The 17124-nt window shown below is 38.5% G+C and overlaps 1 protein-coding gene across 2 annotated transcripts in view; it reads left to right on the top strand.

Annotated features, from left to right (window-relative positions):
* The window catches only part of RP2 (RP2 activator of ARL3 GTPase), a 52314-nt gene that overhangs the window by 30458 nt on the left and 4732 nt on the right, over nt 1-17124 (top strand). For both annotated transcript variants that reach the window (XM_044235237.1, XM_044235236.1), the window contains exon 4: nt 16756-16841. In XM_044235237.1, the coding sequence (XP_044091172.1) occupies nt 16756-16841 (86 nt within the window). The remainder of the gene's footprint in view (nt 1-16755; nt 16842-17124) is intronic.

Below are 17124 nucleotides of genomic sequence, written 5' to 3'. Positions count from 1 at the left end.
AGGAGATTCATGCTGAAGTGTCATAAAGTCTGCTACTTTCAAATGGCTCAGCAAAACCAAAACAAAAAGTATGTGTAGTGTGGAATAAAGCAAATGGGGTCAAATGTTAACATTTGATGGGTGTAGGTGAAGGGCAAATGAATGTTAATGTTAGTTTTTCAACTTTCCTTTTTTTAAAGATTTTGTGTATTATTTGGGAGAGAGAGAGAGAGAACACAAAGTTGGGGGGAAGGGGCAGAGGGAGAGGGAGAAGCAGACTCCCCACTGAGCAGGGAGCCCAGTATGGGGCTCTGTCCCATCATGACCCCATCCAAAGGCAGATGCTTAACCGACTGAGCCACACAGTGGCCCCTCAACTTTTCTATAATGTTTGGAATTTTTCAAAATAAAAAATAGGGGACAATTTTTTAGCTGTCGAATATTGCATTGACTGATATGGAATAGTGAGTAGGCTCTCAGTGAAAATATTGTAACAGGACTTGGGTCCATTGGGACCTTATCTAAAAATGGCCATCAGTTATTCTAAGGAGGGTTTCTCAACCTCAGCACTATTGACATTTTAGGACAGATAATTGTGATGGAGGAGGCTGTCCCATACATTACAGGATGTTTAGCAGCATCCCTAGCTTCTGTCCCCCAGATGCCAGTAGCAAACACCCCCAGTGGTGGCAACCAAAAATGTTTCTAGATATTGCCAAATACCCCCTTGGAGGCAAAATTGCTCCTCGTTGCAAGCCACTGTTCTGAGCCAAGGGTGTACTTTTTCTTTCAAAAATTCGCTTTTATTTCGAATACTTTACACCTCAGAGTCTCTAAATTTTCCTCTTCAGTTAAAGCAGTTGCATGCAGTTACTTGCTTTCAGTTAGTAAAGCTTTTTGTCTGCTTGGTGAGAAAATTCATTGTATTTTCCATCTTGAGAATCTTCTAAGATTCACCCCATCTAGGGTGCTTTTATTTTTTTTTTTAAACTTTATTTATTTATTTATTTGACAGAGATCACAAGTAGGCAGAGAGGCAGGCTCCCCGCTGAGCAGAGAGCCCAATGCGGGGCTCAATCCCAGGATCCTGGGATCATGACCCGAGCCGAAGGCAGAGGCTCAATCCACTGAGCCACTAAGGTGCCCCTAGGGTGCTTTTAAAAATACAAATTTCCATCTCCTACCCCAGAAAGACTGACTAAAAAGTTTCTGAGATACACCCCTGGAATCTGCTTTTTCTTTAAATTATGTTATGTTGGTCACCATACAGTATGTCATTAGTTTTTGATGTAATGTTCCATGATTCATTGTTTGCATATAACACTCAGTGCACCATGCAGGACATGCCCTCCTTAATACCCATCACTGGGCTAACCTCCCCGCACCCCCCTTCCCTCTAAAACCCTCAGTTTGTTTCTCAGAGTCCATAGTCTCTCATGGTTCATCTCCCCCCTCCGATTTCCCTCCCTTCATTTTTCCCTTCCTTCTCCTAATGTCCTCCATGTTACTGGAATCTGCTTTTTAAAAAGTTCCAGATGGGGCGCCTGGGTGGCTCAGTGGGTTAAGCCGCTGCCTTCGGCTCAGGTCATGATCTCAGGGTCCTGGGATCGAGGCCCGCATCGGGGCTCTCTGCTCAGCAGGGAGCCTGCTTCCTCCTCTCTCTCTGCCTGCCTCTCTGCCTGCTTGTGATCTCTCTCTGTCAAATAAACAAATAAAATCTTTAAAAAAAAAAAAAAAGTTCCAGATGGTTCTGATGATTAGTCAGACTTGTGTTCCTTTGTTTTAGAGGGTCATCTATTCATTTATTCAATAAACATACATGAAGTCTGAGAAGAGTCCAATGACAGAGGGCCTTGTAGGCCATTGTAGAGACTGGCTTCTAGTCTGAGATGAGAAGCTACTAGATGTTTTTTTGCAGTATAGTTCACAGATAACATACTAGTTTCAGATGTGTAACATAATGATTCAATATTTGTGCATATTGTGAAATTATCACCACAATAAATCTAGTTAACATCTGTCACCATATATAGTTATAAAATTCTTTTTCTTATGAGGAGGACTTTTACAGTCTACTTTCTTAGCAACTTTCAAACATGTGCTACAATATTATTAACTGTAGTCACCATGCTATGCATTATATCCCTATGATTTACGTATTTTATAAGTGGAAGCTTATACCTTTTGACCCCCTTCAGCCATTTTGCCCACCCCTCACCCTAGACCTCTCTGGAAGCTACCATTCTGTTCCATATAAGGTACTTACAGGTTTAGGTTCTCTATAACTTAACTGTAAGTCTCTGTTACCTGTAAGTTTAGGGTTTTTTGTTTCCGTTTTTTTCAGATTCCAAATATAAATGAGATCATGTGGAATTTTATTTTCTGTGACTTACTTCACCTAGTATTATGCCTTCAAGCCCCATCTGTGGGCCTTGTTGCAAAAGGAAAAGTTTCCTTTTTATGGTTGAGTAATAGTCCATTGTCTCTGTCCATTCATGGACATCAGTGGTTGTTTCCATATCTTGGCTACTGTAAATAATGCTGCAGTGATGATGAAAGTACATATATCTTTTCAGTTAGTATTTTCATTTTCTTCAGATGGATACCCAGAAGTGGAATTGCTAGATCATACTGTAGTTCTATTTAAAAAAAATTTTTTTTTAAGTTTAGGAAATGTTTCTTTTTCTTTTCTTTTTTTTATAAATATATAATGTATTTTTAGCCCCAGGGGTACAGGTCTGTAAATTGCCAGGTTTACACACTTCACAGAACTCACCATAGCACATGCCCTCCCCAATGACCATAACCCCACCACCCCCTCCTGTTTTTAATTTTTTGAGGAACTTCCATACTGTTTTCTGTAGTAGATGCACCAATTTGCATTCCTACCTAGACTGCACAAGGTTTCCCTTTTTTCCACATCCTTGCCAACATTTGTTGTTTCTATCTTTTTGATGATAGCCATTCTAACAGGTGTGAGATGATCAGTCTTACCATGGTTTTGATTTTCATTTCCCTGATAAGTAGTGATGTTGAGCCCCTTTTCATATACCTGTTGTCTATCTGTATGTCTTTGGAAAAAAATGTCTGTTCATATATCCTCTACCCATTTTTTTAAACGGGCTTCACAGAGCCTGACACAGGGCTCAAACTCATGACCGTGAGAACAAGACCTGAGCTGAGATCAAGAGTTGGACACTTAACCAATTGAGCCATCCGGGCACCCTCTAAGCCCATTTTTTTTTAAGATTTTATTTATTTATTTGACAGAGACCACAAGTAGGAAGAGAGGCAGGCAGGGAGAAAGAGGGGGAAGCAGGCTCCCTGCCGAATGGCGAGCCCAAAGCAGGGCTCAATCCCAGGACCCTGGGATCATGACCCAAGCTGAAGGCAGAGGCTTTAACCCACTGAGCCACCCAGGTACCCCAAGCCCATTTTTTAATCAGATTGTTTGGTGTTTTTTTTTTCCTATCGAGTTACATGTGTTCTTTTTTTTATTTTAAAGATTTTATTTATTTATTTGACAGAGAGAGATCACAAGTAGGCAGAGAGGCAGGCAGAGAGAGGGAGAAGCAAGTTCCCCGCTGAGCAGAGAGCCTGATGCGGGGCTCAACCCCAGGACCCCGAGATCATGACCTGAGCCAAAGGCAGAGACATAACCCACTGAGCCACCTAGGTGCCCCAAGTTATATGTGTTCTTTATATATTTTGAATATTAACCCCCTACCAGATATAAGACTTATAAATATGTTCTCCCATTTGTGTTTTTTAAAGATGTATTTATTAATTTTAGGAGAGAGAGAGAGTGCACACACCAGTGGGAGGAGGGGCAGAGGGAGAAAATCTAAAGCAGACTCGCCAATGAGTGCAGAGCCCAATGCACGGTTCAGTCTCATGACCCATGAGATCATTACCTGAGCCAAAACCAAAAATCAGATGGTTAAGACTGAGACACCCAGGTTCCCCATTTTTTTAAGCTCTGAGCCAACATGGGGCTTGAACTCATGACCCCAAGATCAAGAGTTAAATGCTCTATCAACTGAGCCAGGCAGGTGCCCCTCAGTTGTTTTTTTTAAATAAACTTCTTATATTAGAATCAGTTTGTATTATTATTGGAATAACTTTAGTTATAGTTTTACACAAGACTTGCAAAAGTAGTACAGAAAGCTTCCATATACCCTTTATCCAGCATCCCCTAATGTTAGTGTATGATACATTATCAAAACTAAGAAATATACACTGGTAAAATACTATTAACTTACACTGTAGTCCTTATTCCAATTTCACCAGTTTTTACAGGTATGTCCTTTTTCTATTCCAGAATTCAATTTAAAACCCCACATTGCATTTAATTGTCATGTGTCTTTAATCTTTCTAATCTGTGATACTTCCTTAGTTTTTCCTTCTTTTTCATGACTTTGAAATTTTTTACTGTACTGGTAAGTTGTTTTGTAGAATGTACCCTAATTTGGGTTTCTCTGATGTTTCTCTGGTTCGATTGAGGTTTTGGGGGAAGCGGTGAAATGCCCTTCTCATCACATCGTATCTCGGGGGTACAGGATATCAACATGACTTATCACTGGGGCATTGACCTTAGTGGTTTGGTTCAGGTATTATCTGCCCAGTTTCCCAAACACTGTAAAGTTCCTGCTTTTTCCTTTTCATAGTTTGTTCTTTGGAAATTGAGTCACTAAGACCAGCTTACACTCAAGGCAAGGAGAATTAAGCTACACGTCCTGGAGAGGGTAGTATCTACTCACATTATTTGGAATTCTTCTGTAAGAAATATTTGGCCCTTCTCCCCCATTTACTTACTCAATCATTTATTTCTATCAGTAGAGACTCATGAATATGGATTTTATTCTTTGGGTTATAATCCAATACTATCAAATTGTTCCAGTTGTAGCCATTGAGAAAGTTCTTTTAGGTTGGTTCCTCTTTCATTTTGACATGCCTTGTATTTATTTATTTCTATTTTTGCATTATGCTAGATAGGATTTCCAGTATCATGTTGTATTGAATAGTGAGGAGAGGACATTCTTGTCCTGTTACTGATTTCAGTCTCACCATAAAGTGTTCAGTCTCACTGTAAAGAATGATGTTGGTTATAGGATTCTCATATATGCCTTTTAGTAGGCTATGGGATTTCCATTCTGTCCCTAGTTTGTTGACTTTTTATTATGCATAGATATTGAATTTTGTTGAATTTTTTTTCTGTATTTATTGAGATAATATTTTTTTTTAATCTGAGGATGTCATTTAATCTGGTGAATGACTTGTTAATTTTGAATGTTGAACCAGCCTTGTATTCCTGAGATGACCCCTTGATCATGATATATTATCTCTCTAATATATTGCCAAACTCAATTCACAAATATTTTATTGAAGATTTTTGCATCTTTGTTCATGAAGAATATTGGTCTATAGTTTTTTCATCATATCTTTGTCTGGCTTTGCTATTAGGGTAATGCTGGTCTCATAAAAGGGGTTGGGATGTATCCTTCCTCTTCTGTGGTCTTGAATAAATTTTAGAGAATGGGTATCATTTCTTCTTTAAATGTGTGGTAGAATTCACCAATGAAACATCTGGGCCTGGAGATTCAGGGAGAAAGATTTTTAGCTGTATGTTTAATTTACTTGTTAAATTATTTACTCATAGGGCACTTAAGGCTCTCTTTTTGAATGAATTTTAATAGTTTTTGTCTTTTAGGAAATGGTTTCATTTCATCTAAGTTACCAAATTTATGGACATGGAGTTCTACTAACATCTATGGCTCAGTAGTGATGTCCCACTAATATCCTTGCTATTGGTAATTTGAGTCCTCTCCTTCTCCTATCAGCTTGGATAAAGGTTTATTGTTTTATTGATAATTTCAGAGAAGCAGCTCTTTGTTTCATTGATTTTCTCTATTTTTCTCTTTTCAGTTTTATTATTTTCTGCTCAACTAATTATTATTCCTTCCTTTACTTGCTTTACATTTGATTTGCTTTCTTTCTCTAGTTTCTTAAGATTAGGTTACTGGTTTTAGATATTTCTTCTTTTCTAATGCAGTTGCTTTTCATTATTCACAGTAGTTAAATTCTGTAAAGTCACTGTGAACACTGAATTAATGAGTCCTGAACTCCTGCTCCTAGAAGAAATACAGGGTTAAGTTCCTGCAAGTCTCTGGTCATAACATTTTTGTCAATCAGTCCATACATAATCTTTTGTATGTTTGTTTCTGTTTATTTTTTTACTTTTTTAAAAGATTCTATTTATTTATTTACTTATTTTAGAGAAAAAGAGCCCCCACACACGAGCCCGTGGCGGGGAGCAGAGGGGAAGGGAAAGAGAAGGGGAAGGAGTCTCAGGTAGACTTCTCACTGAGCGCAGAGCCGGCCTCGGGGCTCGATCTTACAACTCTTAGATCGTGACCTGAGCCGATACCAAGAGTCAGATGCTTAACCGACTGAGCCACCCAGGCATGCCTGTTTGTTTCTGCTTAAAGACATCTTATTCAGTATAATTATTGATTCATTAACATTGAACTCAGAGCCAACAGCACATAACTCTCGCCTAAATGAAACTTATCTAACAGGTATTTTCTCTGAAAGGCATATCACAGCCTTCCTAAACTTAGGAACATTAGACAGCATTTTTGCACTATGTTTGGGGGCCATTTTAAATAGTAGAACCACTAACAAAACCCACAAAATGTGGAAAACATGGCACTAAAACTGTACAAAGGATGCTTGCTTACAGTATGAGGGCTGAAACAAGAAGGCACAGGATCACTTTGTTCAACTTCACCTAGGAGTGTGTGTGTCAGGCAACTCAAATTTTTGAATGTTCTGTGTTTCTCTGTGAATGACCACGAGAAGACTGCAAATATTCATTTGGGGTTACAGATAAGTTTTACCAAGTTGGCAGATTTGCAAATAAGGAATCTGTGAATAATGAGGATCAACTGTATATATATTCAATGTTAAAAATTTTCCTTTAAGGACTTCTTTAGCTGCATCCTGAACATTTTGACATGTATATTTATTTAATCCAGGCTTTGGCAAAATATGGCTCACTGTGGGTTTTTTTTTTTTAAAGACTTTATTTATTTGACAGACAGAGATCACAAGTAGACAGAGAGGCAGGCGGGGCAGGGGGTGGGGTGGGTGGGAAGCAGGCTCCCTGCTGTGCAGAGAGCACGATGCAGGACTCGATCCCAGGACCCTGAGATCATGATCTGAGCCGGAGGCAGAGGCTTAACCCATTGAGCCACCCAGGCGCCCAGCTCACTGTGTTTTATAAGTGAAGTTTTATTGGATCATTCTTTTTTATCTATCATGTTTTGCTGTTTGTACTACAACAGCAGAGTTGATTACTTGTGATAGACACCATATGGCCAACAAAGCCCAAGATATTTCCTATCTGGCCCTTTCCAAAAAAAGTGTGCTGACCCCTGAATATTTTTTTGGTTTCCCTTGAGTCTTTTTACTTGATTCACTGATTTAGATGTATATGTTTAATTTCCAAACATTTGGACATTGTCCAGATGTATTTCTGTTATTCTAAATTAAAACTGTTATGGCCCAGTAAACACATGTATGATTTCTCTTTTCTTTAATTAGATGTAGCCCATCTTGGTGACTATTCTATTTGCATGCAAGAAGAATGTATAACCTGTTTTGTTGTTGTTGTTTGGTGGAATATTCTATAAATGTCCCCTACGGCAATTTGGTTCATACTGCTTGTCAGTGCTTCTATGTCTTTACTGATTTTTTTGCCTAGTTCTTCTGTGAATTAATGAAAGGCGTGTTGAAGTTTTCAACGTTAACTGGATTTGTCTATTTCTCTTGTCATATCCTATTAGATTTTGTCTTGAAAATTGTCAAACACAGTTGTTAGATGCATACACATTTAGGATTACTATGCCTTCTTGGAGAATCCTTTATCATTATGTAATGTCTCTCTTCGTCTGATAATCTTACTTGTTCTGAAATCTTTGTCTGAAATATAGCCATTCCAGCTTTCATTTGGTTCTTTAGTGTCTCATATATCCTTATCCCCTTTCTTTTAATTTACTGATGTCTGTATATCTATAGTAAGTTTTTAGCGGTGCCTGGGCGGCTCAGTCGGTTAAACCTCTGACTCCTGATTTCAGCTCAGGTTGTGATCTTAGGGTCATGAGATTGAGCCCCACATCAGGCTCCATGCTCTGTGGAGAGCCTGCTTGAGATTCTCTCGTCTCCCTCTCCTCTTCTTCCTCTCTCTCTCTGACACACACACACACACACACAATACTTAATTTAAAAAAAATTTTTAATTTTGAAGTGAGTTTTTGTAGATAGCATATACTTGGTTCTTCCTTTTCAATTCAGTCTGATAATCCCTGTCTTTTAACAGTTGTGTTTAGACCATTCACATGAAAAGAGATGGATATACTTGGATCAACATCTATCATCTTTTTTTTAATTTTAAATTTTAGTTAACATAGAGTGCAGTATTGGTTTTTGGGGTGGAAATCAGTGATTCATCACTTATATTCAACACCTAGTGCTTATCACAAGTGCCCTCTTTAATAACCCATCACCCATCTAGCTCATCCGCCACCCACATCTCTCCATCAACCCTCAGTTTGTTCTCTATTGTTAAGAGTCTCTTATGGTTTGTTTCCCTCTCTCCTTTTTCTCCCTTCCTGTATGTTCATCTGCTTCCTTTCTTAAATTCCACATTTGAGTGAGATATGGTATTTGTCTTTCTCTGACTTACTTCACTTAGCATAATACAGTCTAGCTCCATCCACATCAGTACAGATGTAAGATTTCATTTTTGATCACTGAGTAATATTCCACTGTATACATATACCACATCTTCTTTTTCCATTCATCAGTCATTGGACATTTGGTCTCTCTCCATAGTATGGCTCTTGTTGATGATGCTGCTGTAAACGTCAGGGTGAACGTATCCCTTCAAATCTGTATTTTTGTATCCTTTGGGTAAATACCTAGTAGTGCAAATGCTGGATCATAGGGTAGCTCTATTTTTAACTTTTTAAGGAACCTCCATACTGTTTTCCAGAGTGGCTGCCCCAGTTTGCTTTCCCAGCAGTACCAGAGGGTTCCTCTTTCTTTGCATCCTCACCAATACCTGTTGTTTCTTATATTAACCTTAGCCATTCTGACAGGTGTAAGGTGGTATCTCATCATGGTTTTGATTTGCACTTTCCTGATGATGAGTGATGTTGAGCATCTTTTCATGTGTCTGTTAGCCATCTGGATGTCTTCTTTGGAAAAGTGTCTCTTCATGTCTTCTGCCCATTTCTTAGCAGACTACTTGGTTTTTGGGTGTTGAGTTTGATTAAGTTCTTGATAGATTTTAGATACTAACCCTTTATCAGGTATGTCATTTGCAAATATCTTCTCCCATTCCGTAGGCTGCCATTTAGTTTGTTGATTGTTTCCTTCACTCTGCAGAAGCTTTTTATCTTGAAGTCCCCTACTGTTACTGTATTATTACCAATGAGTTTCTTTATGTTTATTATTAATTGGTTTACATATTTGGGTGCCCCCAAGTTGGGGGTATAAATATTTACAATTGTTAGATCTCCTTGACGGATAGACCCCGTAATTATGGTATAATGCCTTTCTTCATCTCTTGTTATAGTGTTTGTTTTATTTTTTTAATTTTTTAAAAGATTTTATTTATTTATTCGACAGACAGAGATCGCAAGTAGGCAGAGAGGCAGGCAGAGAGGCAGGCAGAGAGAGAGGAAGGGAAGCAGGCTCCCTGCTGAGCAGAGAGCCTGATGCGGGGCTCAATCCCAGGACCCTGGGGCCATGACCTGAGCCGAAGGCAGAGGCTTTAACCCACTGAGCCACCCAAGCACCCAGTACAGTCTTTGTTTTAGAATCTAGTTTGAGGGACCCCTGGGTAGCTCAGTTGGTTAAGCGGCTGCCTTGGGCTCAGGTCATGATCCCAGCGTCCTGGGATCGAGTCCCGCATCGGGCTCCTTGCTTGGTGGGGAGCCTGCTTCTCCCTCTGCCTGTGCTCACTCTGAGAAATAAATAAATAAATAATCTTTAAAAAAAATTTTTAAATCTAGTTTGATATGATTACTCCAGCTTTCTTTTGACATCCATTAGCATGATAGATGGTTCTCCATCTCCTCACTTTCCATCTGCAAGTGTTTTTAGGTCTAAAATGAGTCTCTTGTAGGCAGCATATAGATGGATCTTGTTTTTCTATCCATTCTGATACCCTATATATTTGGATTGGACCATTTAATCCATTTTCATTCAGAGTGATTGTTGAAAGATGTGAATTTAGTGTCACTGTGTTACCTGTAGAGTTGGTATTTCTGGTGTTGTTCTCTGGTCCTTTCTAGTCTTTGTTGCTTTTAGGGGTTTTTTTCCCCTCCACTCGAAGAGTCCCCCCTTAAAATTTCTCACAGAGTTGGTTTAGTGGTCACAAACTCCTTTAGTTTTTATTTGGGAAACTTTATCTCTCTTATCTGAATGACAGCCTTGCTGGATAAAGAATTTTGGGCTGCATATTTTTTACCATTGAGCACGTTGAATATTTCCTGCCATTATCTTCTGGCCTACCTATCTGTGGACAGGTGTGCTGAGAACCTGATCTGTCTTCCCTTTTTTCCCTTGCTTGCTATTTGTAGGATTCTTTCCTTGTCTGTGTATTTTGTGAATTTGACTATGATATGCCTTGACGAACATCTACCATCTTGCTGCTTTTTGTTCCATTTGTTCTTTGTTTCTTGTTACCTCTTCTACTGTTTAATCGGTCATTTTTTATTATTCCATTTAATCTCCTCTATTATTATTTATACTATTTCTAAAACTTATTTAATGGTCAACTTAGGTTTTGCAGTATGTATGTTTAAATAATTTGAATCCATCTTCTAAGAATAACACTTTATCTGTTGCATATAAGGACTTAATAACATATTCTCAAGTCTTCCATCCCATTCCTGTTTTGTTGTATATTTTACTATTATATATGCTATAAACACCTAAATACCTTGTTAGTTTGTTATAGCTTTGTTAATGTTTTAAACTATCTGTTATTTTCGGGGCAAAGTTATTTTGAGTGTCCTACTCTTGATTTCAGCTTGGGTCATGGTCTTGGGGTTATGTGATCGAGCCCTGTGTCAGGCTTCGTGCTTAGCAGAGAGTCTGCTTGAGGTGCTCTCCCTCTCCCTCTGTCCCTTCCCCCACTCCTGCACTCACTTGCTCGCTCTCTCTCTCTCTCTCTCAAAAATAAATAAATCTTTAAAAAAATAAAATAGTTATTTTTAAGGGGATAAAGAGGTATAAACTTCGAGTTATAAAATAATCACAGACATGAAAAGCAGTATAGCATAGGGAATATAGTCACTAATATTATAATAACTTTGTAAGGTGACATGGTAACTACTCTTATGGTGAGCATTTTATAATGTGTATGATTGCTGAATCACTATTTTTTATACCTGAAATGAATAAAATACTATATATAAACTATACATCAATGAAAATAAAAATCTGAAAAACTCATTTATTTTAGAACAATTAAAAATATATGTCATATTTTACTAGAGGTTTTAGAGCAGAGGAATGTCATGGTCCATTTAAAATGTAACTTTTACTAAGGGGAAGCAGAGAGACTACCTGGGAGGCTTTTGCTGTCATCTAATTGAAATGTGATAATGACTTATTCCAAGGTCACGTTAGATAATCTAGAAGGAGGGTATTAGGACATCCAGGAATCTTTTTTGTTTACTTCAAAATTTCAGTTTTTCATGACAACTCAAATATTTAGATTTTTTTTAATTTAAATTCAATTTAGTTAACATATAGTGTATTAGTTTTGGAAGTAAATTTAGTGATTCGTGGGTGACATACAACACCCAGTGCTCATCCCATCAAGTGCCCTCTTTAATGCCCATTCCTCAGTTTCCCCATACCCCTACCCACCTCCCCTCCAGCAACCCTCTATTTGTTCCCTATTGTCAAGAGTCTCTTATGGTTTGCCTCTTTCCATTTTCACCTTACTTTATTTTTCCTTCCCTTCCCCTATGTTCATCAGCTTTGTTTCTTAAATTCCACATGTAAGTGAAATCATATGACATTTGTCTTTCTCTGACTGACTTATTTCACTTAGCATAGCAGCCTCTAGTTCCAGCCACACTGTGGGAAATAGCAAGATTTCATTCAGTTTTGATGGCTGACTAATATTCCATACCTCATCTTCTTTATCCATTCATCTGTTCATAGACATCTGGGTTCTTTCTATATTTTGGCTGTTGTGGACATTGATGCTGTAAACATTGGGGTACATGTGCCCCAAAGCTACTGCAAACTATTTGATAAGATGATCATGCTAAAATACTTCTAAAAAAGTTAACCAGTGATCTTTATTGACCTCATAGTTCAGCTTGAAATAATCACAGTAATTGTAGTCAGCATCATTATACAAGTAGGACTGCTTAAAACATGCATTGTCAGCTACTGTAGGTTTTTTTTTAATTTAGGATTATCTACACATGTTAATCAAAACTGATGCACTTGTCTGCCTTTTTTAAAAAAGATTTTATTTATTTATTTGACAGAGATCACAAGTAGACAGAGAGGCAGAGAGGAGAGGAGGAAGCAGGCTCCCTGCTGAGCAGAGAGCCTGATGTGGGGCTCGATCCCAGGATCCCGGGATCATGACCCGAGCCAAAGGCAGAGGCTTTAACCCACTGAGCCACCCAGGTGCCCCCTTGTCTGCCTTTTTTGTTGGTGTTTCTATATTGGTAAATTATTAGGTCCATCCCTGGAAGCTCATCATATTCTATTTAAAGAATAACAACCAAGTTGGGGCATCTGGCTGGCTCAGTTGGTAGAACATGTGACACCTGATCTCGGGGTCCTGAGTTCAAGCCCCATATTGAGCATAGAGCTTACTTAAACAAGCGAACAAACAAAGATGACTATCAGCCAAGTTACATGCATGGGTATTTCCACCAAATTGTGTTCCTGAATTCTAGATTATGTTCTTTCTATAGAATACAGGAACTTTCAGTAATAAATGTTTGGCTGTTTGACTTTAAAAAATGTATCTGTTGTATTTCCTTGTAGTGATCCTGAATAAAAGCATGCTATATTCTACCTTAAACTTTCCACTCTCATAAAAACTGAAAACCCTTTTACTAGCAACTTTTTCTCTTTTTTTAAATTCCAGTCTTAATCTTCTGTCCCTTGCTCATTTTATTTATTTTTTTCTTTTCTTTATTTGGTAGAGAAAGAGAACACAAACAGGGGAAGTAGGAGAGGGAGAAGCAGGCTCCCTGCTGAGCAGAGAGCCTGATGTGGGGTTCGGTCCCAGAACCTGGGATCTTGACCTGAGCCAAAGGCAGCTGCTTAACCAACTGAGCCACCCAGCCACCCCAGGATCCAACTGTTTTATTAGGAGTTGCAAAATGGTCATTTTCTAACCATGTCACTACCTCTGTATATGTTGATGGATGTTAACAGAACTTCCCTTATATACCAGAGCTCTTCAGTTAACTTGAAATATGCTTCATATCAGAAAAGCCGAATAAATAAACAAAATAATTATCAGTTGTCAGAATAGTGAATTGATGCATTAGCAACCTGCAGTGGTGTCCAGTGAATTTTGTTTCTTTCTTCTAAATATCATTTTGAGCCCATGACTTTTTATATATTCAGTATGTCTTAATAAACTGCGGTCATTATTCCTTCCGAGTCCATGTCTCATCTTTGGCCATTGGGAGCCTCTTCAAACTGGATCCTATGTCCTTTTGGTACAACTGTATTGGCCTTTGATAACTTCCTTGCTTTTTGGCTCGACAAGATATTACAGGTTAATCTTATCCATTTCTCGCCCCAGACAGAGAATCATGCATTTTTCTGAGAAAATGTTCCCTAGTTATCTTCTTTTCTTTACACAGCACCTATCTTGATCTGTACACTGTGATCCTGAAAAACTCAAACTTTGTTCTCTGTATCTAATTGTACAATTTACTGTTACATGTCATGCCTTTTCTGTATTTGTTGTTTATATTAAATCACAAACCCTCAGTTCTTTTGGTACCCAGTGCAGAGTGATCTTCTCCCTTGTTCTTGTGTCTTGTCCTATGGCACATGCCTACATTCAACTTAGCATTTCGTATTCCTTAACCTCAGAATTTCATTCCTACTTCTTAGTCTCTGTTGCTCCATGTTTGTTTAATGGGCTTATGTCTTTTTTTTAAGATTTTATTTATTTATTTCATAGAGAGAGATCACAAGTAGGCAGAGAGGCAGGCAGAAAGTGAGAGAGGAGAAAGCAGGCTCCCTGCGGAGCAGAGAGCCCAATGTGGGGCTCGATCCCAGGACCCTGGGATCATGCATGACCCGAGCTGAAGGCAGAGGCTTCAACACACTGAGCCACCCAGGCACCCCTGGGCTTATGTCTTTTTTCAAGAAATTAATCATTTTCTAGAGGTTAGGATATATGCATTACTTTAGAAGTTAAAAAGCAAATCTATTAAGGAATATAGTGATAACTGAAATATTAATTGAATTGAAGGACATATTTTGCTTGGCTAACTTATGGCCACATTTACCAACAACTTGACACCAGTAGTAGCAATGCTATATTTAAATCTAAGCTGAACTTAATCATAAATCTTTACACTAGAATTTAAAGTACAGGTGGTTTAAAAGTATTCAAATTAATGTATAGGAAAGGAGGCACAAATATCCTATTCAGAGAATAAAAACTTAGTCTTTGGTTCTAGAATTTGCTGTAAGGCACACTCAGGAAAACTACTTTCAGATGGTCATTACCTCTGGTGCCTGGCTTCAATTCCTGCTCGGTTTAGCTTCATTATCGGTGACCCAGAACTTGGCTGATAAGTAGGAGAATTGCAAGGAAGATGGGCTGCCTGGCAAAACCTACTTATGGTGACTTGAATTGCTTTTGATCTTATTTGTCATCTTATCAGCGATTTTTTTGTGCTGCTAAGTGAGTGGACTTTTTATGGTTTTTATAGAATGAAAACCAGAAAAGTCAGACTATTTACAACACTTAAAAATGTGACCGTAGTCCTGTAATAGCACTCAAACTACCCATCATAAGATAAGACTGTGTTCATTTATTGCATGATTACAGTTGGAAGAAGTAGCAAAAGTGACATATCCCATCCGTCTACTTCCTTCTTTTTTTTAATTAAATTTATTTATTTTCAGCATAACAGTATTCATTATTTTTTCACCACACCCAGTGCTCCATGCAATCCGTGACCTCTATAATACCCACCACCTCGTACCCCAACCTCCCACCCCCCCACTTCAAACCCCTCAGATTGTTTTTCAGAGTCCATAGTCTCTCATGATTCATTTCCCCCAACTCCCTTCTCCTCTCTAACTCCCCATGTCCTCCATGCTATTTGTTATGCTCCACAAATAAGTGAAACCATATGATAATTGACTCTCTCTGCTTGACTTATTTCACTCAGCATAATCTCTTCCAGTCCCGTCCATGTTGCTACAAAAGTTGGGTATTCATCCTTTCTGATGGAGGCATAATACTCCATAGTGTATATGGACCACATCTTCCTTATCCATTCATCCGTTGAAGGGCATCTTGGTTCTTTCCATAGTTTGGCGACTGTGGCCATTGCTGCTATAAACATTGGGGTACAGATGGCCCTTCTTTTCACGACATCTGTATCTTTGGGGTAAATACCCAGGAGTGCAATTGCAGGGTCGTAGGGAAGCTCTATTTTTAATTTCTTGAGGAATCTCCACACTGTTCTCCAAAGAGGCTGCACCAACCTGCATTCCCACCAACAGTGTAAGAGGGTTCCCCTTTCTCCACATCCCCTCCAACACATGTTGTTTCCTGTCTTGCTAATTTTGGCCATTCTAACTGGTGTAAGGTGATATCTCAATGTGGTTTTAATTTGAATCTCCCTGAGGGCTAGTGATGATGAACATTTTTTCATGTGTCTGATAGCCATTTGTATGTCTTCATTGGAGAATTCTCTGTTCATATCTTCTGCCCATTTTTTCATATGATTGCCTGTTTTGTGTGTGTTGAGTTTGAGGAGTTCATTATAGATCCTGGATATCAACCTTTTGTCTGTACTGTCATTTGCAAATATCTTCTCCCATTCCGTGGGCTGCCTCTTTGTTTTTTTGACTGTTTCCTTTGCTGTGCAGAAGCTTTTGATTTTGATGAAGTCCCAAAAGTTTATTTTCGCTTTTGTTTCCTTTGCCTTTGGAAACATATCTTGAAAGAAGTTGCTGTGGCTGATATCGAAGAGATTACTGCCTATGTTCTCCTCTAGGATTCTGATGGATTCCTGTCTCACGTTGAGGTCTTTTATCCATTTTGAGTTTATCTTTGTGTACGGTGTAAGAGAATGGTCAAGTTTCATTCTTCTACATATAGCTGTCCAGTTTTCCCAGCACCATTTATTGAAGAGACTGTCTTTTTTCTACTTCCTTCTTCTTTTCCTCTTACACCCCAGGGAAGAGACTAGAGATTCTTTACAATATAAAGAATAAAAAGATAAATTTCAAAATAGATTTGGGGGCACGTGGGTGGCTCAGTTGGTTAAGCAACTGACTTTTGATTTCAGCTCAGGTTATGATCTCAGGGTGGTGAGATTGAGCCCCAGTTCGGGCTCTGCAGTGGGTGTGGAGCCTGCTTAAGATTGTCCCTCTCCTTCTGCCCCTACCCACGCTTTCCTAAATAAATAAGTAAATAATTTGTATTCATATTCAGACAACACTTCTTGGGTTTGCTTATAGGTCCCGTTATTGCCTTGGAGTTTAATGGAGATGGAGCTGTAGAAGGATGCCAACTTATCGTCAATGAGATATTCAATGGAACCAAGGTACAAGATTTTATTGATTATTACTATTTCAATCAGACCTTTCAGGTCATTTCCTTTTCTTTACAATTAAATAGTACTTTAATCCCTGTAGACAGACAATGATTTTTAGAATCTGTGGTAAACAGTTGGGAGCTAAGCTTTGGTTTTTCCTTGTCAAGTTAAGATTTTAATTGCTTAAAATTTTACAAAATAAGAATCTACTAATTTAAATATTTTTTTTATTATTTGTCAGAGAGAGAGAGAGCACAAGCAGAGGGAATGGCAGGCAGAGGGAGAAGCAGGC

Source organism: Neovison vison, chromosome X (genome assembly GCF_020171115.1).
Source record: "Neovison vison isolate M4711 chromosome X, ASM_NN_V1, whole genome shotgun sequence".
In the NCBI taxonomy this organism is placed as follows: Eukaryota; Metazoa; Chordata; class Mammalia; order Carnivora; family Mustelidae; genus Neogale; species Neogale vison.
This window is presented reverse-complemented; position numbering and strand designations above follow the sequence as displayed.